Source organism: Urocampus carinirostris, chromosome 19, assembly GCF_059441175.1.
Source record: "Urocampus carinirostris isolate Australia breed hairy pipefish chromosome 19, RoL_Ucar_1.0, whole genome shotgun sequence".
Classification (NCBI taxonomy): Eukaryota; Metazoa; Chordata; class Actinopteri; order Syngnathiformes; family Syngnathidae; genus Urocampus; species Urocampus carinirostris.
In genome coordinates, this window is record NC_142367.1 from 22409993 (window position 1) to 22434017 (window position 24025).

General features: G+C 42.3%; 1 protein-coding gene across 2 annotated transcripts in view; it reads left to right on the forward strand.

The window, feature by feature from the left end:
• Positions 1–368: 368 nt before the first annotated feature.
• The window catches only part of taok2b (TAO kinase 2b), a 30126-nt gene continuing 6469 nt past the window's right edge, over positions 369–24025 (forward strand). The window contains exons 1-19 of one of the 2 annotated variants that reach the window (XM_088322910.1): positions 369–862; positions 5315–5455; positions 6811–6882; positions 6963–7064; positions 7214–7259; positions 7346–7442; positions 7535–7648; positions 7726–7817; positions 7897–7990; positions 8057–8138; positions 8305–8472; positions 8810–9016; positions 10941–11161; positions 11232–11409; positions 11490–11618; positions 11737–11940; positions 12050–12289; positions 20302–20514; positions 22431–22613. In XM_088322910.1, the coding sequence (XP_088179036.1) occupies positions 5324–5455; positions 6811–6882; positions 6963–7064; positions 7214–7259; positions 7346–7442; positions 7535–7648; positions 7726–7817; positions 7897–7990; positions 8057–8138; positions 8305–8472; positions 8810–9016; positions 10941–11161; positions 11232–11409; positions 11490–11618; positions 11737–11940; positions 12050–12289; positions 20302–20514; positions 22431–22613 (2574 nt within the window). In that variant the 5' untranslated portion in view covers positions 369–862; positions 5315–5323. Of the gene's footprint in view, positions 863–5314; positions 5456–6810; positions 6883–6962; positions 7065–7213; positions 7260–7345; positions 7443–7534; positions 7649–7725; positions 7818–7896; positions 7991–8056; positions 8139–8304; positions 8473–8809; positions 9017–10940; positions 11162–11231; positions 11410–11489; positions 11619–11736; positions 11941–12049; positions 14940–20301; positions 20515–22430; positions 22614–24025 lie in introns of those variants that run through there. The other variant, XM_088322909.1, reaches the window with a different exon arrangement.

Sequence of the window (24025 nt, forward strand, 5' to 3'; positions counted from 1 at the left end):
ATGCATTTAGTTTTTAGGCACATAACAAAGGTGCCTAAATCTATTTAACAAAAGGAAATGAAAACAATAAAATATTTGCACACAAACAGCTGTACAATAATTGATGGAGGGAATCGGCTGAAATTTCGGGGATAATATAATCAAAATCGAATCAGGAAAATTTAGAAAACAAGGAAATTTCAAGATTATAGTATCACGTTTTAAACGTAAAATATTATTATTATTATTATTATTATTATCACTGATGACAAGCATGAGTTAAATCATTAGGTCACCGCAATATACCGATAACCTCAAGAGGGCAGTGTTACACCCCGCACGCCTCAGGCGCATTTCGGCAAAGAAGACCACTTCCGTTTGCCTTTCCTCTCATCCGCCATCACGGAGTACCGAACAAAACCCAATGTCGAGTTAAACGCGGAGAACCCGACGGCCGCACAAAAATCCACCAAGCGGGGTGACAGTGCCCCGGTAGGGATTCCTGACACCACCCCACCATGCGGACACATCTTTCGGCTCCGAATAACGCCGTCATCCTTAAACAGCGCCGCCGCTAATTAGCGTGCAATTGTGATAGCGGCCGCTCTTCCCGCCGCTAGCTCGGCTAGCTTGACAGACGGCGAGCTAGCTGTCACTCGCCCGGCCGCCTTTCATTCATGCCGCCCGCAATATTCGCTCCCACCGGCACCGTCGGGATGGCGGCGAGTTTGAGTAACGGCGTCGACGGGCGGGATGCGGTTTGCTCGCGTTGAGTAGACTGCAGCGGCGCCGGGGAGGAGGAAAAGGGGGAGTGAGACCTATATTTTTCCAACCAGGCCAGTAAGCTAGCTCCGGCTAGCTACAGTGGATCCCAAAAGCCACGGTAAGATTTATTATAAATTGCTTCTATCCTTCCATATTTCCTCATTAATGTCCAGACTTCCCTAATGTCACAAATTCATCAAATTTTAAAATGTCAACTCAATTTCCTGACTTGACCCTTTTTAATGAGTGTTAAATTATCCATATGGTTTCAGAAATGGGTGAGAATCGAGACCACGTACCGTTGCTGATACCTGACTGTTTAACAGTGTTCGTAAGGGTTTTTAAAATCCTTGAAAATGCTTGATTTTTAATGTGTTTTCAAGGATTGAAGTGCTTGAAATTTTAGGTGAGGTGTTTGCAGGGTTGGGTAGGGTTACTTTAACTGGATTACTTTCAATTACTTTTGGATTACCCTAATACCAAATATGCTAATCAAAGACAAAAGAAACTAATGAAATGAAATGATCTGCATTTATATGGCGCTTTTCAAGTCAATGATTTCCCAAAGCGCTTTACAATGTGCTTCACATTTCCCAATTGCAGCCATGTAAGGCGCTAACCTGCTTATTGGGGGTATTAGATAGATAGATAGATACTTTATTCATCCCCGCAGGGGGATGAACAATTTATTTATTAGGGGTTCAGTGTCTTACCCAAGGACACTTCGACATGGACGAGCCGGGATTCGAACTGGGATCCTTTGATCCCAAGACGAGCGCTCTACCTCCTGAGCTACTGCCCCCCATCCACCCCCCCAAATATGATATAAACTAAATTTGAATAAAATTATGACTCACAACACGCGAAGCTTTCTCTCCTGGCTTTGATTTCTTTGATCTCCGGCAAAACGAACATAAAATGCGACGGAAACCAAATTAAATTAAATCCAAACAGCTTGCCAACATCATTTTTGCCGTTCCATGTACAGTGGAACCTCGGTTCTCGAGCATAATCCGTTCCAGAACCCCGTTCGAAAACCGATTTGTTTGATCACCGAAATCGTTTTTCCCATTAAAAGTAATGTAAAATCGTTTTAATCCGTTCCAAAACCCTGAATGTTTACCATGAACGTAAACATGAAGCTAACCCAGGCTAATCGTACGGTTGCGTTAGCGTAATCTTCCGTACGAAAGATTACGCTAACAAGAACGTGTAAAAATTCAAATGGGTGTGGAGGGGCTCCGCCCTGCTTTATTCCTGGACCCTGGCTATTTCAGCTGAAAATGAAAATCTCCATTCTGATCCCTGTAAATGCAATAGTTGTGCGCACTATTCTTTTTTCACCTGTAGCAACTTTGCTGCTTGCACCGACCTTCGGGGGCATAATTAGGGGCTAAAACACTCCGTTCACCGATATTAAAAGCGAAAAGAAGTGCGCACGCACGTGATAACAGTTCTTCACCAGGGGTGGGGGCAATCTACACAATTTACACCCGTACGCCGCTCAGCATCGCACCCTAGCGTACCGGCGTTCGAACTCCGATTTTTTTGAACGAAAAGCGAAGCAAGAATTTCTCAATTTTTGGTCGAGAACCGATTTGTTCGAACTGAGAGGCGTTCGAAAACCGAGGTTCCACTGTATTCCGTTACTCCCCAAGCCTGCACAAAATGTAGTCATTTTATTCATATTTAGTTTCTTTTGTCTTTTATTAGTATATTTGGTATTGGAGTCATCCAAAAGTAATTGAAAGTAATCCAGTTAAAGTAACCCGACCCAACCCATGGTGTTTGTAAATGCTTGGAATGGTTACCATGTTTCTCAAACAAGTCTGGTTAAAAATGAGGCTGACGCGGCTCTCTGATGGCTTTGTCATTGCATTTTTCCTTCCCTCTTGATCCACTGCAGTTGGCATACGTTTGTACAGTATTGTCCATGAAGCGTCATCGCCCCCTACAGGTCCAGCTAAAGAGGACAGGTGCATGCTACACCTTAACAGGGCACTATGAAATGTGTATGAGTGCAAGGATTACGTATCGGTTATGGACATTTATTATTATCACGCAAAAAATGAATGGAGCTTTTACCAGGAGTAAATTGTAATGGGAAGAGCATCCTGTATCTGAAAATGAAAGCTATATAACCCTAATTTTACCCACCGCCTAGAACAGGGGTGTCAAACTCATTTTAACTCGGGGGGCCACACGATAGAACAAACATTCTGTCGGGGGTCGGACTAGTAGATTAAAGAGAAAGAAAAAGAGAGATAAAGAAATAAGAGAAAGAGGATGGGAAAAGAAGAGAGAGGGCGGGACAAAGAAAGAAAAAGAGAGAGAGGGAGAGAGGGAGAAACAAAAGATAAAAAGTCGTGAGAGAGGGGTAAAAGAAAGGGAGAGGAAGAAAGCAATCCAAAGAGAAATAGAAAGACAGAAGGAGAGAAAAGAGAAAAGAAAGCGAAAAAGAAAAGAAAAGGTATGAAGAAAAAAGGAAGTTGCGGCAAAAGAGGTTAAAAGACAGAGAGAGAAAGAGACAAAGGAAGAGAAAAAGAGAGACACAGAGAGTGAAAGAGACAGAGTGGGAGAAAAGGAGAAGAGAGAGAGAGCGAGACAGAGAGAGAGAAAGAAATACAAGTACAGTGTCTTTGTGAGAGGCACCTGGCTTTGGCAACATCAAGTTGACATATTTCAACCTGCAGCTTGTTTTTCTCTTGCACTTTTCTGAGTGTTGTTTCGCGGGCCGGATTCAACCCCTTAGCGGGCCCGATTTGGCCCGCGGGCTGCCTGTTGGACACCTGTAGCCTAGAAAATAGATTTGTCTTAAAACAAATATATTTGTGCTCAAGATTTAAAAATCATGTCTTGATAAATGCACACGCAGGATTAAATAAATGCGTATGTAAATCAAAGATATATTTACATATACATGCTTCACAGTGTTTTTTTTCTTTAAGTGGTACTGGAAAATTGGGTTTGAAAGTCCTTTTAAAAGTGCTTAAATTTGGCCATGAAAAAAGTGTACCCTGAAATTTAAAATGTAAACTTCTCATAGGACAACGTGACACAATTTTGTGGCCTGACCCTTCTTACGAAAATATAATTTTATCGAGTGTCAAATTATCCTTATTTTTTATTTTTATAGAGATGGTTTAGTATCGAGACCAAGTATCGGTGCTGATACCTGACCGGATTCGTACGGGTGCTTGAAATCCTTGAATATACTTGAATTTTTCATGTTTTGTTTTCAAGGATTGAAAAGTGCTTACATTTTGGGTGAAGTGCCTGTGAATGCTTGAAATTGTTACCCTGGTCTGGTTAAAAATGATGCTGACGTGGCTCTCTGGTGGCCTTTCCCTGGCATTGCATTTCTTCCGTTGTGATCAACTGCAGCTGGCATTAGTTTTTACAGCATTGTCCATTGAAGCATCACTGGCCCTATTGGTCCAGCGCAAAAGGACAAGTGCATGCTACACATTAAAAAGGAAAAGCTAATACTTGAAATAAAAATATTCCCCAAATGGAGCAATGACAATTATTCTGCAGTGTCCAAGTTAATGTGGATATCAGTTCTAAAATTTTCGTATTTAAAATGAGAAGTAACATTTATTTTATGTATAGTTCCAACCCAAAAAATCTATGTACAGTATAAAAAGACAGTAATACATCCATGTCGTAAAACGTTGACAAAAAAGTTAAAAAATAGTTTGATATCTTCATTCATTATGCATGTTTTTTATTATTTATCATTAATATGATATACACACCTAAAAAGTCACATTTGCTCAATATTCTACAGTCATGTATTTGTTCTACTCTGTACAGGAATTTTTTTTATTCTGGTTTGTTTCTACATAAATTGCTGCCCTGATATGGTGTTCAATTAGGGACAATTGTTGCTGACTGTGTATTTTCCTTTTTTTGTACAGAATTAATATGCATGCAGGCGTCTTACTAGATTTAAAAAAAAAAAAAAAAAAAAAAAGAACCCCAGTCCTAGGTGTGAGCGTGTTGCTGATATCTTCCCATCAAGCAATTGTTTTCCCTATTGGCTTGGATTGGCTCCAGCTCAACTGTAATAAGGAAAAGCAGACTATAAGACGGATGGGTCACATTGTGGCGCTTGCTTTTATTGGTTTGTCTTTTTTTTTGACTGTGTGCATTCTGTGCAACTTATATCTGCTATGACATTGCCTCAAACCGACAGCTTCCCGTTACAATCGAGCTAAGTGCTTGTTTTAAGCTTGGTTGCAAAATTGATGGGTCTGCTTTAAAGGAAAAAAGCGGCTTCCTCATTAATGGCACAGCATGAGCGTCAAAAAATTGCCCGTCCGTCAATTAATTTCCTGCCATTAAGGGATCGTTAGAAACGTGACTTGAAGTCATATAAATGTACCATGGACTTTGCTTACAATCGAGGGCAATTAAATTAAATCTCGTGCCTTATTTTTGAAATATCAGTGCAACATATTGACCTTTAGTGCTAATTACATTTTACGGTGTTGTATGGTAGTGTTGTACTTACTGTAGCAAAATCCTGACTGAGGTCATAAATCGTGTCTTTCCTTCTGCGGGCCAGGCGCTGGTCATGCCGTCAAGTGTGCGGGCCGGGAGCCTGAAGGACCCGGAGGTGGCTGAGCTCTTCTGCAGGGAGGATCCTGAGAAGCTCTTCACCGACCTCAGGGAGATTGGACATGGAAGCTTTGGGGCTGTGTACTTTGTGAGTTGGGTTTCTGTTTTGCAGTAGAATTAACAGGCAATTATTATATCTAGGTTTGAATGTCTGCGAAAATGGTTTAGTTACATCAAGGACAATCCAGTGAATCCAACCGTGTAAAATATAGACTCCAAAACACACGATATTGCCAACAGATAACAAAATCTGCCTTCAACATTTCTGCTTGTTGGATGTTGCACATTATTTACACATTATTTCTGTTTACAAATAAACAGACTCGTAAAATTATTCCTAAATATGGTAGTTAGCCCTTCTCGTTTGATTGACACCTTTTCCATGATGAGGGTTTGTTCATGCTAGTTTTATCCATGCACAAAGTGTGAAGTTACATTAAACTTGCGTCTTCCTCGACAAAAATATTCCCTTGTCTCCCTCTTACCTTTACTGCTCGGTTGCTCCTGGCGGCTGTTAGAATAAATGCATAAATTGGCCGCATCGTTTCATAAGTTGCAGGGTTGAAAGCTTGGGTAAAATGTCGCGACTTGTAGTCGAATTTGATGGTATAAAGATTTTGATTTTGACAAAATAAGTCTAAAGCCCAAATTATTATGGTCATCACAAACCTTAACAAGCACACAAAAACTGTATTATTTGGGGATTTTGTTGCTGCCAAATTTTAATACACTATTATTACAACTTTGGTCGGTCTCCAAGCACTGTAAATACTATTGTCTATTTATCCTGACATTCTTTCATTCATCTTATTCTTTTTAAAGTCTTTATTACGTGGTTATCCTGGAGTGCCATGTCTAATCTCATTGCAAACAATGTTCGCTTGGTTGATTTTTAGGACAATGAAGAAAAATCAATTCAAATAATCTTCAGATTTATTGTAACAAAGCAACTTTTATCTCTGAATGATTATTTGATTGTACACCTAAAGATAAGTGAATTCAAATCTGCTGAAAAAAAGAGGGAAAAAAAACCCAATAATTTTAATGAGTGGACTGGTCATAAGTCATATCCAAATTTTTATTCAGACAAAAATTGACGTATAAAAATTATTGTGATAATTTGGAGGCATTTTTGCATATTTGGTATTTTGATGAGTTATAAAAGAAAAACGTATAAAAACTTTATACAGAGGGCTTTAAAAAGCATATTTGTACACATACTGTAGCTAAGATCCCCCTGAACATTTTGAGTGGTTGTTAGTAACAAACAAACAAACAAATGACAAATGTGTCACACCGCAAAGGCGTGATCAAAATACCTCGAGTGTGGATAGTTCATTCTAACCCTAAGGGGTAAACATGGCTCCAAGTTTCTTAGACTTGCTGGGCGTATAAAATAATGTTAAAATGTCAAAATTATGAAAATATCTTTTTGAATATTAGGCCCATGACATCCGAACCAATGAGGTGGTGGCCATCAAGAAGATGTCCTATAGTGGCAAGCAGTCCAACGAGGTATACGTCATGCTCATCAATAACTCTGAAAAGTCAATCGGGGCTTCTCATCCTCATTTTTATTCTGGTCCGATTTTCAGAAATGGCAAGACATCATCAAGGAAGTAAAGTTCCTGCAGAAATTGCGGCACCCCAACACAGTCGAGTACCACGGCTGCTACTTGAGAGAGCACACAGCATGGGTAAGTGTTTGGAGAAAGATTGCTCTGTCCAAATCATTTTTAAGTCAAGTTGGAAAATCTCCATCATAGTCAAGTGGGAAAGTTGTTACTGGTGCTCTTTACAAGCTGAAAATAGTATTGTCCACTCACCCTGATTGTGTCCCCGCCAGCTGGTGATGGAGTACTGCTTGGGTTCAGCTTCTGACCTTTTGGAAGGTAAGACTGAAAATTGTTTTGTCATTTGTGGTGATTTCACAATCAGGGTTGACCGCTTGACCTCATGTGACATCTCTTCATTTAAGTCCACAAGAAGCCCCTCCAAGAAGTGGAAATAGCTGCAATTACCCATGGTGCACTGCAGGGACTGGTCTATCTTCACTCTCACAACATGATTCATAGGTATGCAACTTTGTGGACATTTTATTGAATTAATTATCTGACATCCAAATGGTCTTGCTGAACTGTCATATTTTTCTTTTGTTGAAAATCAGGGATGTGAAAGCAGGAAACATCTTGCTAACCGAGCCAGGTCAGGTCAAGCTGGGGGACTTTGGTTCTGCCTCCATTGTCGCCCCGGCCAATTCTTTTGTGGGAACACCTTACTGGTAGGATGTCATGAATCGCAGATGGTCTGTCTTGGGGTACGATGTTTTTGAATATTTGTTTTGGTCCTTCCTTGCAGGATGGCGCCTGAGGTGATACTGGCCATGGATGAGGGTCAATACGATGGGAAGGTGGATGTGTGGTCACTTGGGATAACCTGCATAGAGCTAGGTGAGATATAGGTGCAAAATCTGCTTTGAACACTAAATGAATCTAAAAAAAAAAATGTTTGTGCTGTGGCGCCATCCAGCCGAAAGGAAGCCTCCTCTATTCAACATGAATGCTATGAGTGCCTTGTACCACATCGCACAGAATGAAAGCCCCGTGTTGCAATCCAATCACTGGTGAGTGACGTATGCCCAAATGATCATGTTTGATTTACTACTTCTAACGCCATCTTTGTTTTGTAGGTCTGACTATTTCCGCAATTTTGTGGATTCCTGCTTGCAGAAGATTGCGCAGGACAGGCCTACCTCGGATGTGCTGCTCAAGGTGCACATCCAAACAAATCTCATACGGCTATTTCATTGTAGGCCTGGACAATAAATCTAATAAATTTTCCATTTTATAATTTTACAATTTGCTTAAAATGATTAATTTAAAAAAAAAAAACTCTGTTAACGTTTTTCTCTTTTTTTCACCCTCTTTTCCCCTCCAGCATCAATTCCTATGCAGAGAGCGTCCCATGACCAGCGTGATGGACCTCATTGCGCGCACTAAGGATGCTGTCCGCGAGCTGGACAACCTTCAGTACAGGAAAATGAAGAAAATCCTCTTCCACGAAGCACACAACGGCCCTGCGCCCGAAGGGGCTGACGAAGAAGAGGTAGACTATGATTGGTGGACCACTTGGCTTTTAAAAACGGGAGGAAACCTTGGTCAAAAGAGGAACCATATTAACCACATTGAAGAACTGTGCTACTTTGCTCCAAACAGCTTTTGTAGCTGAGCCCTCAAACTATATTGTGAAATATAGCACGCTTCCTTTTCAAGCAAAAGGCTTTGCTGCTATTTTTTTTTTCAAACCAGTTTACTCCCTCTCGAAATAGAAATGACAAAATCCAAGGAATAGTCTCCTCAGACGGGGTTTTCCATTCTATTCTATTCTGAAATATTTTTCTTCATTAATATATACTCAAAATAATGTGACGATATCCTTTCAGGATGTGGAGCAGTATATGCTCCGCACTGGCACAGTCAACAGCATGGAAAGCTCCCACTCACTCCCATCCATGTCCATCAGTGCCAGCTCCCAAAGCAGCTCAGTCAACAGCCTTGCAGACGGCTCAGATGACAGCGGTGAGATGGCCATGATGCAGGAGGGCGAGCACACCGTCACTTCCAACAGCTCCGTCCTGCACAAGCCCCTGGTTAGTCCTAGCCACGTTTAGATTTTAGTTTTAAGTAATTGTTAACCTACTGTATAACAATTTTCCTTTAATAAGTTCCGATCATGTTTGAGATCCCTTCAATTGTGAGTCTCACTTTGGAGTTTGAGCTTTTGGCAAATTAGTCTAGTTTGATGAAGGTTTACACCACCTACATGTAGACGAGTCATAGCAACTTAATTTAACCTGTCCAAGTCAAGTACTGTTAATTTGAACATGCCTTAATCACACGTAGTCTCAAAGGGCTGTACAGACATTACACAGATATCTTCAACATAAAATATAGGTAATAACAGAATGTCTGGTTGACTGCTTCCTAAGGGTCAACATCATTCATAAGCTATTGAATATAAGTGTGTTTTAAACCTAGATTGTTACACTTCCACAGAGGTTGCAGATTGGATTTAATGGGGCAGAGAATTCCACAGCAGCAGGGCCCAAATGAAGAACGCTCTCGAACCTGCGGATTTCTTTTTGGGTCTCGTGATCACTAGTAGATCAACATTTTCCGAGCAAATGTTTCGAGCAAAAACAGGGGGAAATCAGTTTTAAAACTGACTCTAATCCAGATTGTCTCACTCACTCTTTATTTAATTATTTGCATGTTTGTTGTTTTAGTTTGTTTCATTACTTTTTACATTTTAGTGTTAAATAAGGGCATTTTTAATTGAAAGGTGATCGACTGCTCGGGAAACTACAACCCCTTGCAAAAAGTATGGAATCACCAGTCTACTGGTAGGCCAAGGAAGACGTATAGGCATCAAGACAAACAACTAAAGGCCATATGTCTTGAAAACTGAAAATGAACTACAAAACAAATGAAGGGGAAATGGGAGGAAGTTGTAGTCAATGTATATGACAGAACCGTGCAAAATCGCCTAAAGGAAAGGCGATTTTAATATAGGAAAGCTAAAAGGAAACCATCTTTGACGCTTCAACAGAAAATAACGAGACTGCAATAGGTTAAGGAGATGCAATCATGGACTGTTGATGACTGCATGAAGGTTATCTTCAGTGATTAGTCACAGATCTGCATTGGACAAGGTGATGATGCTGGAACTTTTATTTGGTGCCTTCCGGTGAGATTTACAAAGAGGACTGCCTAAAGAAAACATCAAAATTCCTGCAGTCCTTAGTGATATGGGGCTGTGTGTCAGGCAAAGGCACTGGGGAGATGGCTGTGGACAAAAATGCAATAAATGCAAAAGTTGACATTGACATTTTGGACACCTTATTTTTTCAATTGAAAAAATGTCTGTGGACGATGAACTAATTTTTCAAGAAGACAATGCATCATGCCACAGAGCACAGAGAATTCCTCGGAGAAAGACGCATCCAGTCAATGTCATGGCCTGCAGATAGCCCAGTTTTCAACCCAATTCATAACCTGTAGTGGAAAATCTAAAAAGTTGTCCCCAGCAAGGCTTCCGACCTGCAAAGATGATCTGGCAACTGCAATCAAAGAGAGTTGGCACCAGATTGATGAAGAATGCCTTTTGTCACTCATCAAGTCCATGCCTCAGAGAATGCAAGCTGCCATTAAAGCCAAAGGTGGTGCAGCTGAATACTAGTGATATGTTTTGATTGCTGTTTCTTTGTCTGTTTTTCATGATTCCATATATTTTTCATCAGAATGGAGTGATTCCATATTTTTCCCTGTGCTATAAAAGTACCATTTACTGACCACCACAAGGTTTTTTATTAATTTATTTTAGTGTTTCTGAATGCCAAGGAGTTACACTTTTGAAAAAAACGTTATCATTTTTTCATGCTTTTTATCAGATTTTATTCTACAGAATAAACTGTCTGAGTGAGGACTTGCCCAAGACTGGGGATGCCATACTTTTTGCTAGGGGTTGTAATGAAACCCAACGATTTCAGCATCCACCGTTGTCGTCCTCTGCAGAGCCATGACAACATTTACGACGACCCCTACCAGCCAGAGGTAGACTTGCAACGAGATGCCTCATCCGCTGGTGGAGCCGGAGGAGGCGGCGGGGGCGGCGGAGGAGGAGGGCGACGCCGTCGAGGGCGTGACCATTTCGCCACTATCCGAACGGCCTCCCTCGTCACCCGCCAGATCCAGGAACACGAGCAGGGATCGGCCCTGAGAGAGCAGATGTCTGGGTAAAAGTCCTCGTTGAAAGGAAATTCCCCTGAAACAGTTGAGAGTAAACAGTCTACCCAATCCGCGCAGGTACAAGCGAATGCGTCGGCAGCACCAGAAACAATTGATGGGTCTTGAAAACAAGTTGAAAGCAGAGATGGATGAACACCAGCTGAGACTGGATAAGGAACTCGAGAACCAGAGAAACAGTTTCTCTATGGAAGGTGAAAAGTTGTGTAAAAAGCATTCGGCCATTATGGACAAGGAGGTGAGATGTTGTATCTGAAATTTGATGATTGTGAAAACATGTTACGAGTGAACTCGCTATATAAAATGTGTTTTCCTCAGACCAAGGCAGTTCTCACTGAGGAAAAGAAGTTCCAGCAGCACATACTCGGCCAGCAAAAGAAGGAGCTGACGAGCCTGCTTGAGTCGCAGAAACGACAGTATCGACAACGCAAAGAGCAACTTAAAGAGGTTCAGTCAAATCTTTGTTTTGGGCATGACCTAAATGGATTTTTAGCAACATAACTGTTACCAAATGTGCGGTCAGCCAGGTGTATGACCTTGTCTTTGCCCTCTTGTGGTGCCAAAGGAGCTGAACGATAACCAGTCGACACCCAAACGGGAGAAGCAGGAGTGGCTCGTGCACCAGAAGGAGTGTCTGCAACAGATCCAGGCGGAGGAGGAGTCGGGCCTTTTGAGAAGGCAGAGGCAGTATTACGAGCTCCAGAGTCGCCAGTATAAGAGGAAAATGCTGCTGGCCCGCCACAACCTGGAGCAGGATCTCGTCCGAGAGGTAAACTTGAGGCAGTTTGAAAAACAGACAAAAAACAACATCTGAACTGATTCTTCTTTACGCTAAACCCTTTTCTATTAGCGCTTGTAATCTTTGTGTTTGCCACCAGGAGTTGAACAAGAAGCAGACACTGAAGGACCTGGAGTGCGCCATGCTGCTGCGCCACCACGAGTCCACGCAGGAGCTGGAGTTCCGCCAGCTGAGCTTGGTGCAGCGCACCCGAGCCGAGCTGATCCGAACCCAGCACCAGACGGAGCTCACCAACCAGATGGAGTACAACAAGCGGCGCGAGCAGGAGCTGCGGCAGAAGCACGCCGTGGAGGTCCGGCAGCAGCCCAAGAGCCTCAAAGTGAGTGAGCACAACCAGGGACAGAGCACAGAGGAGGTCCAGATAGAAAAGCTAGAGAGGAGAGACGTGGATGAACAAGAGGTTGAGTATGTACATGATGCTGACACGGAGTCAAACAGAAGAGAGGGAGAAGAAGTTGAGACAGCAGAGAATTTTGATGCGTTAGAAAACCTTTATGTGACCAAAGAAATACTTGTAGAAGCCATGAACAATGGAACTGAATATTATCACGATGAAGCTGTGGAACCAAAGAGCAGCTGGAAAGAGGTGGGGAAGGGGGAAGCTGAGGAGAATGGGAATCAATCTAGAGAGGATGAACAGAGCGCTCATTATGCACTTAATGGTGACATTGAGCCAAACAAGAGGCTGGGCTGGCAAAATAACAAAAACGAGGCAGAGGATGTTGACCAGGGTGAATCCAATGAGCATGAAGGTTGGGAACAGGCAAGGGAGGTTGAAGGGTTTGGGTGGGCAAACGAGGAGGAGGGAGAAGGCAGAGGCGTGGCTGATGGCTGCCCTTCGGAGCTCATGTTCTTGCCTCGAGAATCGAGGCGCCTCGAGTTGGACGAACTGTCCGAGTTCTACTTCCCCGACGTCCCCGAAGAGCTCGAGGCTGCCCCCGAATGCGTCCCTCCCCCGCCGCCATCCTCAGCCCCGTGGCTCTTCTCCCACGCGGTGTGCCTCCTGCTGTCCTTGTGGGTCGCCGTACGTCCCTGTAACGTAACGCTTCTCCTTCTTTGCGTCTTTCTTTTGTCCCTACGTCGCTCGCCACCGCCGCCCTCGCTTGGGTCCCTGCTCCTCTCTACCGAGCTGGCCCTACTGGCTCATTTCTTCTCCTACCTCCTTCTGCGCTCCTGCTTCTCGCTGTCCTTCTCGTCCTACCTGTCTCTCAGCCAGTGGGCCAGCGGTCTTACAGGCCTGGGGCTCTCGCTCAGTCTGGGGATGTACTACGTCCCCATCATTTTAGTCTCGGCCTCTTTCCTGAGCTCGCCTTCGCTTTTCCTGTCACTCTACCTGGCGGTGGTTCTGGTGGTGCGGCCGGCCCGCCGCTTCCTCCAACGCGCCCCTCACAGAGTCAACCGGCTTTGCATGCGGGTCCTCTTCCGCCTACCGCGGCCCCTTTTCGCAGTTTGCCAGTCGCTGCTCGGTGGCGTGGCCGAACGCAGCCTCTACCAGATGTTTCCCAAAGCGGGGCGCAACTGGGGGGTGAGGTGCTCCAAAATACCAGTCCCCCTCACGAGCCTCCCCTTTTATCAGCAAGCCCGCAGCCGGAGGCCTTCCCGCCCGGCGCAGGCCATCCTCTGGGTGAAGCAATTTTTGCGGCGCCCAGTAGGGGTCTTTGCCGATCTGGCGAACTCGCTGGTGCTCAATCTGGCTGGAAAGTTGGTCCAAAAGCTTCCGGTGGGCTTTCACATGTGGTTATGTCGGGCGGGCCTTTTCAAGAAGAGGCAGCCCAGTAGGTTGCCTCGCCTTCTCCCCCGCGACGTGAGGGAAGCCAGGTATAGGGAGCGGGTGAGGCGAGAGACTGAGAGGCAGCGTAGACGGGAACGGGAGAGGATTCTGCGCGATGAGACTCGATGGGAGTGCGGTCTGAGGAGGACATCATCAGGGAGGTTTGTCAGGGGGAAGATTCGTCCGTGGAGATGAGAACGATAAAAGGTGGCGTTAGTCAGATACTTCAGGGGCCGGGTTTTTTTCTAGTTTCAATTTTAAATCTTAAAGGAATTGCGTCTTTAATCAGGACAAAGAAGAATTTACATTTGCTGTGAATGGGGACTGAGCCTTAATTAGATTTAAATATTTTGATGGTCAGGCGCACAAATTGGTGGGGCTTCATTAAGCTACGCAATCTCATCAACCACCACACTTAAAGAAATCCAGTCTGACCTGACCCAGGCCCGCGGGTGTTAAAGCCCGAGACGACCAATTACTTTATTTAAGGGACCGAGCCCGAAGCAAACACGAATTTTTTTATGTGAGCAAGTGCGGCAATGCGGGCTGTGCGAGAGGGGTAATGAATCCAACTCATAGGACACAAAAGAAAAACATAGAACAATAATGGGTTGATAATTTAACGTAAAGTCAGCGAGAGAGAAGCCCGGCCGAACTTAGCCCAACATTTAGGCCCAATCAAGCCAGAGTTTAAGATCTTACTTCTATTTTAAGAGTTGTTTTTGACAAATGTCAGCGAGCGTGTCGCCATGTCAAAATCTCCTTAATCAACCTAAATTTCGGCTCCGGCTCAAGCTCTTACCTCTACTTAATACTAAAGCAATACTGGCATGGGATGGATAAGGTATTATAGTAACTACATAGAGAAATATATAGACTTGTATACAGTTTAGTTTTTTACCGAGCAGTATACAAAAAAAAACATCGACAAGATTGAAATTTGAAAGATGATATTTAAGTCCAGTTCCACACATGGCCTCCCAGCTTATCCCTCATTGGCCGTCACTGTAGGCTGTCCACCAATCAAAGCTTTATTATTTCATTATTTTGCTTTTTGTAAAAGTTCCTTACATTTTTAGTTTGTTCTTCATTTGTAAGACAATATGAAGTTTTTTATTACTGTGTCTGTGCAATTTTATTTTGTTTTTGTTCTTACTTGATACCAAAAAGTGGAATACAAATGAGTTTTCTGCCCCAATGTTGCTGTGAACCCTGATCATAAGCTTCTGGGTCAGTAGCGTGCTATACACTAAACATCACCTTTGAATCTAGTGGGCAAGATATCTGATATTCAAGTCAAATTTCATTGTTCTTTATTGCTGTGCATGCAATTTAGTTTGTTAGGTTTTACCATGTAAACACTTGTTTGTAGTAGTCATGTGAAGCCATTGAGTGCCTTTCAACATTTGCACAAATATGTTTTGAAGATTTCATTTAAAAGTGGAAAGAGTTTTTATTCTATGAAGCCAGATTGACAATCCTTTAGACGGAAGGTTGCATCCAAAGATGGAAAATTCTTGAATGTTAAATTAATTAAGTCTAAGGAGAAAGGTAGGTTAGTGTCGTTTTTGCAGACATCCTCTAGGTCGGACCAAAGAAATCAGCCAAATACCCGCTATGTGAAATCAAATCGTGTAAATCCTGCCTTTTAAAGCATAGCCGTCTTATTAATATACAGTGTTGTGGGAAAGTATTTTCCCCCTTCCTGAATTTTGTGTTTTTCTTTTTGCATATTTATCACTCGCAAAGGTTTCAGATTATCAAACCAATTTTAATACCACACAGAAACCACCCAAGGAAATACAAAATGCTGGATTGTATTTTTAAGGCACACAAAAAATAAAATCTACCGAGCCCTCTGTGAAAAAGTATAGCGAGTTGGGCCAACGTTTGGTAATAAGTCTTACACGATGCTTTGGAGGAATTTGGGCCCACTCTTCTTTGCAAAATGGAATCCATTTGGATTTAAATTTGGACTTTGTCTTGGCCACTCCAGAGCCTTCATTTTCTTCTATTTTTTTGAGCCATTCAAAGGTATTTCCAAGGCCGTAGGGCTCCAGTGAAGAGTAGCCTTCCCATGAGTGTTTTTGATATTTGTCTCTCTGTAGTATTAAAATTGTTGCAATGACGTGAAACCTTTGTGAGTGATAAATATACAAAATCAGACAGAAATCACGATGGCGGTAACTGTTTTTCCAAGCCACTGTAAATCTCCAATTTACATCAGCTCCTTGGGACCAGATAGCCAAAGTAACACTATATTGTGAATGTTCGACGCCAAAAATAAAGCAGAATCTTACTTAATCTCTTAAAGTTCCAATTGCTAGCCTCGTGTATCTTAGATTTGCTTAAATTAAAAGAAAAGCGCTTAATCAAAGTCTGCGGTGCAACAGGGTGAAACTCTAAAGAAGTTGGTGGCCTCTTTGCAGGATGTAGAAGTTACTTTAAAATAAGCGAAAATTCCCTCAGGGAAATGTTTTTTTTACTTTTTGTCTATTTAATTTGAATTTAAGTTATTTCCCATTGTTATCATTTGTGTTCAAGTGTTCCCCCTGTTCCTATTGTTTGTTTACATGTTTGTATGGCGGACACATCGGCGCAATTTGATCATTGAAGCAGTATTTCTTTCAAGAGCAGCACTGTTTTGTTCGGCAGCCACTCCCTTCTATTTATTCACGTTAAGCTGTGTTGCTCACGCGCTTAGATGAAGAAGAAAAAATATGTCCTCTTTTTCTTTACACTAAAATAAATTCCATTTTTTTTATCAACTCATTGTCTCGTTTTTTTATGATTTCAGTTTCCTTTGTTGTCGTTTCTGTTCTTTCTCCCTTAACACCTGCTGTTTTGTCTTTGTGGTCATCTGTTTTTGTGTTATTGTGTCCAGGCCTTCCTTTTCGTCAACACATAAGTTCGCTTTCCCATAATGAGAATTTTTGTTGTAAAAACTACTAAACCTTAGCATCATAGGTGATTTTTTCCCCCCCATAATTTCAATATGGAATAATCTATTGATTAATCAGGGTTGAATTATTTTCTGCCATTGGTCAAAAAATCTTTCGGCCAATTATACAAAATCTCATAATGAATGGTATTTTTTACACGCATAAAACTATCCATATTAAAATTGTATTCGTGGTAATTATCATGTGTAAAAAACAAAGAATTATCCCCAGAATTGAGTTATCGAGATTTTGTTTTACACGAGACAATCCATTCAATATTTACAGATTTTAAAAAAATAATTACTTTTAAAATAACTCATTAATAAGCCCATTAAAGAACTATTTATATTATGAACAGATAAACGATTTTGACTGGAAATAGGCAGCATTTCAATTGTATTTCAATAGTATTTCAATCTTCCGATTACAAACAAATTATAAATTAATATTTGTATAGATAAGTTGATATATTTTCCCATTTTTTTTAATGGAGGGAAATACAATTAAACAGCTCTTTAACTTATTATTAAATCATTCCTTGAAAACAACATGTCATATTTTTATTAGACATCTTGTCAAATGAGGACAATTTTAACATTTTTGTGGGGGAAAAAGCATTTTATATTTACTGAATTACAACGTCATTGCTCTATAAATAACTTAAATTGTGGGACAATTTAGATCAGGGATCCCATCCTTTTTTGTTTTTGTGACTGATTCGTTTGATAAAATGTTCTAAAATACCTTCTTACGGTCTTATAACTATGTTATTACCAGGTTTTAATTGTTAGAAGTACGGTTAAAATAGGCTCGGTTGAGCGCCAAAACATCTGCACGGTGGGATATACATATATAAACTATAGACTCCATTTAAAAAAGAATTAAGAAATAATTGAACATTTATTTTAAGCAGGCTTGTCAAGGATACACCCCGCAGGCCGGATCTGCGTGATTGGGTCATTTAATCCGGCCCACCGTAAATTTCTAGGTCAAGAAAAAAAGCACGTCTCTAGCCCATTCCTATTAAAAGTTATCTGTTATCTGCACCACTTATCCTCAGTAGGGTGGCGGGGGCGCTGGAGCCCATCCCAGCTATCTGTGGGCAGGGGACACCCTGAACAGGTAGCCAGCCACTCAGAGACGGACAACTCACTCATTCACACATAGGGACAATCTGGCTCTGACATGCATGTTTTTGGAATGTGGAGTGCCCGGAGTAAACCCACATAAGCAGAGGGAGAACATGCAAACTCTACACAGGAAGGTTGGATCTCATGATAACCACTGCGCCGCCGTTCTGCCCTATTAAAAGTTATGAGTCTCTTTAAATACATACAAATCAAAAGCTCCCCACCACTAGAGGGCAGTAAAGTTGTAAATGAGCCGACATCCAGTCATGTTGAAGACAATATCGTTTAGTATTACCTTAGCTTCAGTAAGTCCAGCCTTGTAGTTTGCTCCGATGCTATGTATTTCTTATATTAGGACAATTTGAGGCGAGCGTATTTTTGTGGATAGGAATTGTAATTTTTTCAGACACGAGGTCAGAATGAATTCGAAATCAACAGCTTCGATAATCAATTGATAAAAAAGAAGGAAAAAATGGCTGAAAAAGACAATAGAAACACTTTTCACATTATTTCAAGCATGAAATATAATGATTATAACCTGGTGTTCTATGTAACATGAATCACATATCACACAGGAGACATAATCATGAACACTATAAAAAAAATCTGTAGTATATATATTTTGTTATCATTAACTCTCCCCTCGTGTTGCCATTTCGTCTTCATTTTGGATCATGTCCCAGTTTTCTCTTTGACGACTTGCTATCAGAGTAGCCAAGATACCAGCAAAAAAAAAAAAAAAAAAAAATCTTTATCCGATGAAACCACCTGTCAGTCAGTGGTTTCCATTCCATAAGACCTCCCAAAGCGCTTTACAATGTGCTTCACACTTACCCATTCGCACACACACACACACCATTAGGGAGTCAGCCTCCAAACGTTTTGAGGATAATCAAGATGGTAAATGGTCTGCATTTATATAGCACTTTTTAAGTCAATGAAGACCTCCCAAAGTGCTTTACAATGTGCTTCACACTTACCCATTCGCACACACACACACACCAATATGGAGTCAGCCTCCAAATGTTTTGAGGATAATCAAGATGCTAAATGGTAAATGGACTGCATTTATATAGCACTTTTCAAGTCAATGAAGACCTCCCAAAGCGCTTTACAATGTGCTTCACACTTACCCATTCGCACACACTCACACACCAATAGGGAGTCAGCCTCCAAACGTTTTGAGGATAATCAAGATGCTAAATGGTAAATGGTCTGTATTTATACAACACTTTTCAAGTCAATGAAGACCTCCCAAAGCGCTTTACAATGTGCTTCACACTTACCCATTCAGACACACACTCACACACCAATAGCAGCCATGGAGCCATGCAAGGCGCCGACCTGCTTATTGGGTGCATTAGGGATTCAGTGACTTGCCCAAGGACACTTCGACGTATAACACGGAGAAGCCGGGAATCGAACCTGTGATCTCTTGATCCCAAGACGAGCGCTCTACCTCCCGAGCTAATGCCGCCCCACAGTGATAAGTCACAACCTCGGGGTGGTTTTGACAACGTATGTTGGGTGAAATACTTATAGCTCCCGTTTGACTTTTTTTGTAATGTTTGTGTTGAGTCGGTTCAGATGTATCTTTACTCAACCGCTAAGCTAAACAAATAGTTAACACTTTCAATGGCAAACGACCATCTTCTTCCCTATTGTTTGTGAATAAATGTGTTGTGCTTGGAAAAGATCTCTTATCATCCGGGGTTATTATTAGTTGGATAGGCTGCTAGTAGGCTGAATGATGAAGAAAGTACTGGAAAAGAAAGCTAAATATTGGGCGTGGACCAACGTTCCCCCTAAGCTGCATGTGTGCGCAATTGAGCAGCGCCCAGAGCTTTTCCGCACACAAGAAAATTTTGCCAGCTCACAAAAACCATGGCTCGAGATTGCTAATTAAGAAGCAAATTAAGTCAAAGTTACAGTGCATGAAGGTAAAAATACACGGGCTCCCCTGACGCTGTGTTCTAAATGTGGTATTTTGAAGTCAAGGTCGAAGTAGAATGAAGTTGAGTAAAGTCAGTAGAGTTTTTCGAGAACCGGCTTCTTCGGCTCGGCTCACTAAAAAGAACCGGCTCTTTCGGGTCCCAAACAACTCTTCTATCTTTGCTTCTTTAATCCCTACATGACCAACTATTATGTAAAATTATGCAGGAAGGGGGGAAATAGAGCAAAAAAGAAAAAAATACCTAAATGAAAAAGTAGTGAAAAGCTGAGAAAAGAAGAAACAAAAGGAGAGAAAAAAGAGCAGGAGAAAATCAGAAAAAAAAAACAGAAGAAAAAGACACAAATAAAGGAAAAAAGTTAACAAAGAAGAAAAAGGTAAGTTAAGAAAAAATAAACACAAATCAAATAGCCCTTATATTCGAATAGTCTTCGTCGGAGTCGATTGTTTTTATAAATCAAATCCCCAGAAGTAGCAATATTGACGCTTGCGAGATGTTTTCCCCCACCCCTCTCTCCTCCTTCCTGAATCCCGCAGTCCAAAGAGCTCCAGATCAAGCGTCAGTTCCAGGACACGTGCAAGATCCAAACCCGTCAGTACAAGGCCCTTCGGAACCACCTCCTGGAGAACACCCCCAAGTCGGACCACAAGGCCATGCTGAAGCGCCTGAAGGACGAGCAGACCCGAAAACTCGCAATCCTGGCCGAGCAGTACGACCACTCCATCAATGACATGCTGTCCACGCAGGCGGTGAGTACGCCGCTTGTAAATGCTTGACATTGATGTCGTGTTTCTCAAGTTTACTCAAAAATGACGCCAACACTGCTCTCTGGTGGCTGCGCATTGGTTTTCCCCTAGGTTGCTGACCCCTGTCCTAGAAAATGCTTAAATTTGAATGTTGTGTTTTCAAGTATCAAAATGTACTTGGATTTTGAGTATGGCGCTTGTAAATGCTTGAAATTGTTGCTGTTTCTAGGAAAGTCTGCTAAAAAATGACGCCGACACTCCTCTTTGGTGGCGTCCTTTGTCATTGCATTTCTTTTTCCTTTGTGATTACCGGCAGCTGGTATTAGTTTGTATGGCATTGTCCTATGAATCGTCTTCGCCCCCTACGGAACAGGTCACTATGAAAAGTATACTTGTGCAAGGATTACATATCAATAAAAGACATTTACTATGGGCCATGCAAAAAATGAAGGTAGTGTTTCCCAGTTGTAAAGTGTAAAAAACTTCCTGCAACTGAAAATTTCAGCTACATATTACTTTTTATAGTCGTTTTTTTCTCAAAAAGAAATACATTTGTGTATTACCGTAAATTCCGGACTACAGAGCGCACCTGATTATAAGCCGCACCCACCACATTTTAAGAGGAAAACCGATTTTGTACTTACACAAGCCGCACCTGTATATAAGCCACATGCGCCCACATTAAAAAAATGTAATACAAACACAAAATTAACCCAAACCCGACTTTTAGTACCGGTACTTAAGGTTTGATGCAGACCTGCAGAGTCCGGGTCCCGTTGAAAGTAATCCAAGGAAAAAAGTGTATATTTCCAATGGTACGGGTGGGAAAAATATATATATATCCACTATTGTCCGCCGCGTCCACAAACAGGTTTCACCTTTACCCCACTTCCCGTCACCCAACGCTTGTTACGCCCCTTCTTTTTCATTCGCCCATGCAAAACATATCAGAATAAGTGTCCAAAATAAATACAAATAAATATATTACAAAAATATACAGTTGCAAATACATATTAAACATGGTTACACATATTTACAAAGAAAGACGGTACATAGAGAGAGTTTTCAAAGCTTTAATAATAATATTATAACTGTCATCCCAAACAGTGCCTGTGACAGGTAGCAACACGCTAGCAACATGCTCGCAACACAGTAAACGGGTCTGTTACAAAAACATACTGTACTTGTAAAAATCACGGTAAATCCTCCTCATCTTCCTCCTTAGAACTGGAGCCATCAAAGTCGTCTTCCTCAGTGTCAAAAAGAAACTTTGTCATATAGACGTCGTCCCACGCTCCCTTATTCAAAAACACGCTAGCAACACGCTCGCAACTTCTTTATCGGACTGCTCGATTGCTTTTAGCTCGAAAGCTGCGTCATGTGCCTTTCTTTTTGCATTTTGCATGATGAGGGTATGTCTACGCTAATTTAATTTATGCACAAGCCAAGAAGTTGCAGTCTTCCTCGGCGCATATATTCCAGCGGTCTAAATCTTACCTTTTGTACTCGAGCGCCGCTGGCGGCCGTTAGAAAAATGACATCAATTGGCCGCATCACCGAATAAGCCGCAGGGTTGAACGTTTGGGAAAAAAGTAGCGGCTTATAGTCCGGAATTTACGGTACTCAAGACCTGAAAATGATATGTCTTGATAAATGGGCACACAATATTAAAAATTGCGAGAGTATTATACTACTATATTAGTGGATCTGCAAAATACACGATTCACATCGAATTTCTTCTTTTAATGGTACTGGAGAAATTGTCGAATTAGCTTTGAAAGTCCTTAAATGTGCTCGAATTTGGCCTTTTCAGTCGTTTAGGGTGTTTCCAGCTCACTCGCTCTTCTGCACTCGCTCCATTCGTGCCGCTTGACTACACACTGTCCCTTTAACCGGTTCCTTGTGTCCCCCCCCTGTAGCTGCGGTTGGACGAGACTCAGGAGGCCGAGTACAAAGTTCTTCGCATGCAGCTGCAGCAGGAACTGGAGCTTCTCAACGCTTACCAGAGTAAAATCAAGATCCACACGGACACGCAGCACGAGAGGGAAGTCAAGGACTTGGAGCAGAGGGTCTCCATCAGGCGGGCGCTTCTGGAGCAGAGGGTCAGAACTCCCTTTTGATTTCTAGACTTTCTGTCAATTGGGGTTAGCGTTACACTGTTCATTTGAGCTGTGAAAAGTGATGGGTCCCGGGGACTCGCGTGCTCAAAAATCTATGGGTTCCAACAGAGATCTATGGCTCCCCAAAATGTAGTGTTACCGAGGTTGACATTGTAAATTGGCGACAAATGTATAATCTCTCTCTCTCTCATCAGCTACACCGCTTATCCTCAGTAGGGTCACGGGGGTGCTGGAGCCCATCCCAGCAATCATCGGGCAGTGGGCAGGGGACACCCTGAACTGGTTGCCAGCCAATCGCAGGGCACACGGGGACAGACAACTCACTCGCTCATTCACACCTAGGGACAATTTGGAACGGCCAATCATCCTGAAATGAATATCTTTGGAATGTGGGATTAAATATATTACGTAAATGTAGATATATTTATTGATAAATTCATATGAGAAAAATTGGATAAGCCTACATTATCTTTTATACCTCACATTTATTGGCCGGGAGAGAGATGGGCGCCAACATGCTGTACTTGCCCAAGACACACCACAGAAAATGGTGCCAATTACACTTGTGGTTAAGGGATAACCAAACCAATAATTGCTAAGGTATAGGATTTGAGAGTCAGTGTTGGCAGATACATACATCCATCCATCCATTATCTGTACCGCTTATCCTCAGTAGGGTCGCGGGGGTGCTGGAGCCTATCTTCAGGCAGTGGGCAGGGAACACCCTGAACTGGTTGCCAGCCAGTCGCAGGGCACACAGGGACAGACAATTTGTTCGCTCATTCACACCTAATGACAATTTGGACCTGCCAATTAACCCTAACATGGAATGTGGGATGAAACTGGAGTGCCCGGAGGAAACCCACGCAAGCATGGGGAGAACATGCAAACTCGACACAGGAGGTTTGATCTCAGATCTGTGCTGTACACGCGCTAACCACTTCGCTGCCGTGCTGCCCGTCAGATAACTAATTCGAACAAGCACGGGGAGAACATGCAAACCCTGCACAGGGCGGCAGTAGCTCAGGAGGTAGAGTGCTCGTCTTGGGATCAAGAGATCGCAGTTTGAATCCCGGCTCCTCCGTGTTACATGTCGAAGTGTCCTTGGGTAAGACACTGAACCCCCAATGCAATGCAACAAGCAGGTCTGCGCCTTGCATGGCTGCACGGCCGCGATTGGGAAATGTGAAGCACATTGTAAAGCCCTTTGGGAAGTCTTCATTGACTTGAAAAGCGCTATATAAATGCAGATTTCATTCATTCATTCATTCAAGTTTGGTAGCTGGATTTGAACCCATGACCTCAGAACTATGCTGCACACGCGCTAACCACCGCGCCGCCGTTGGCAGATACAATAAACCATTATTTTTCCCTTGTAGCCTAGCCCCTCTGCT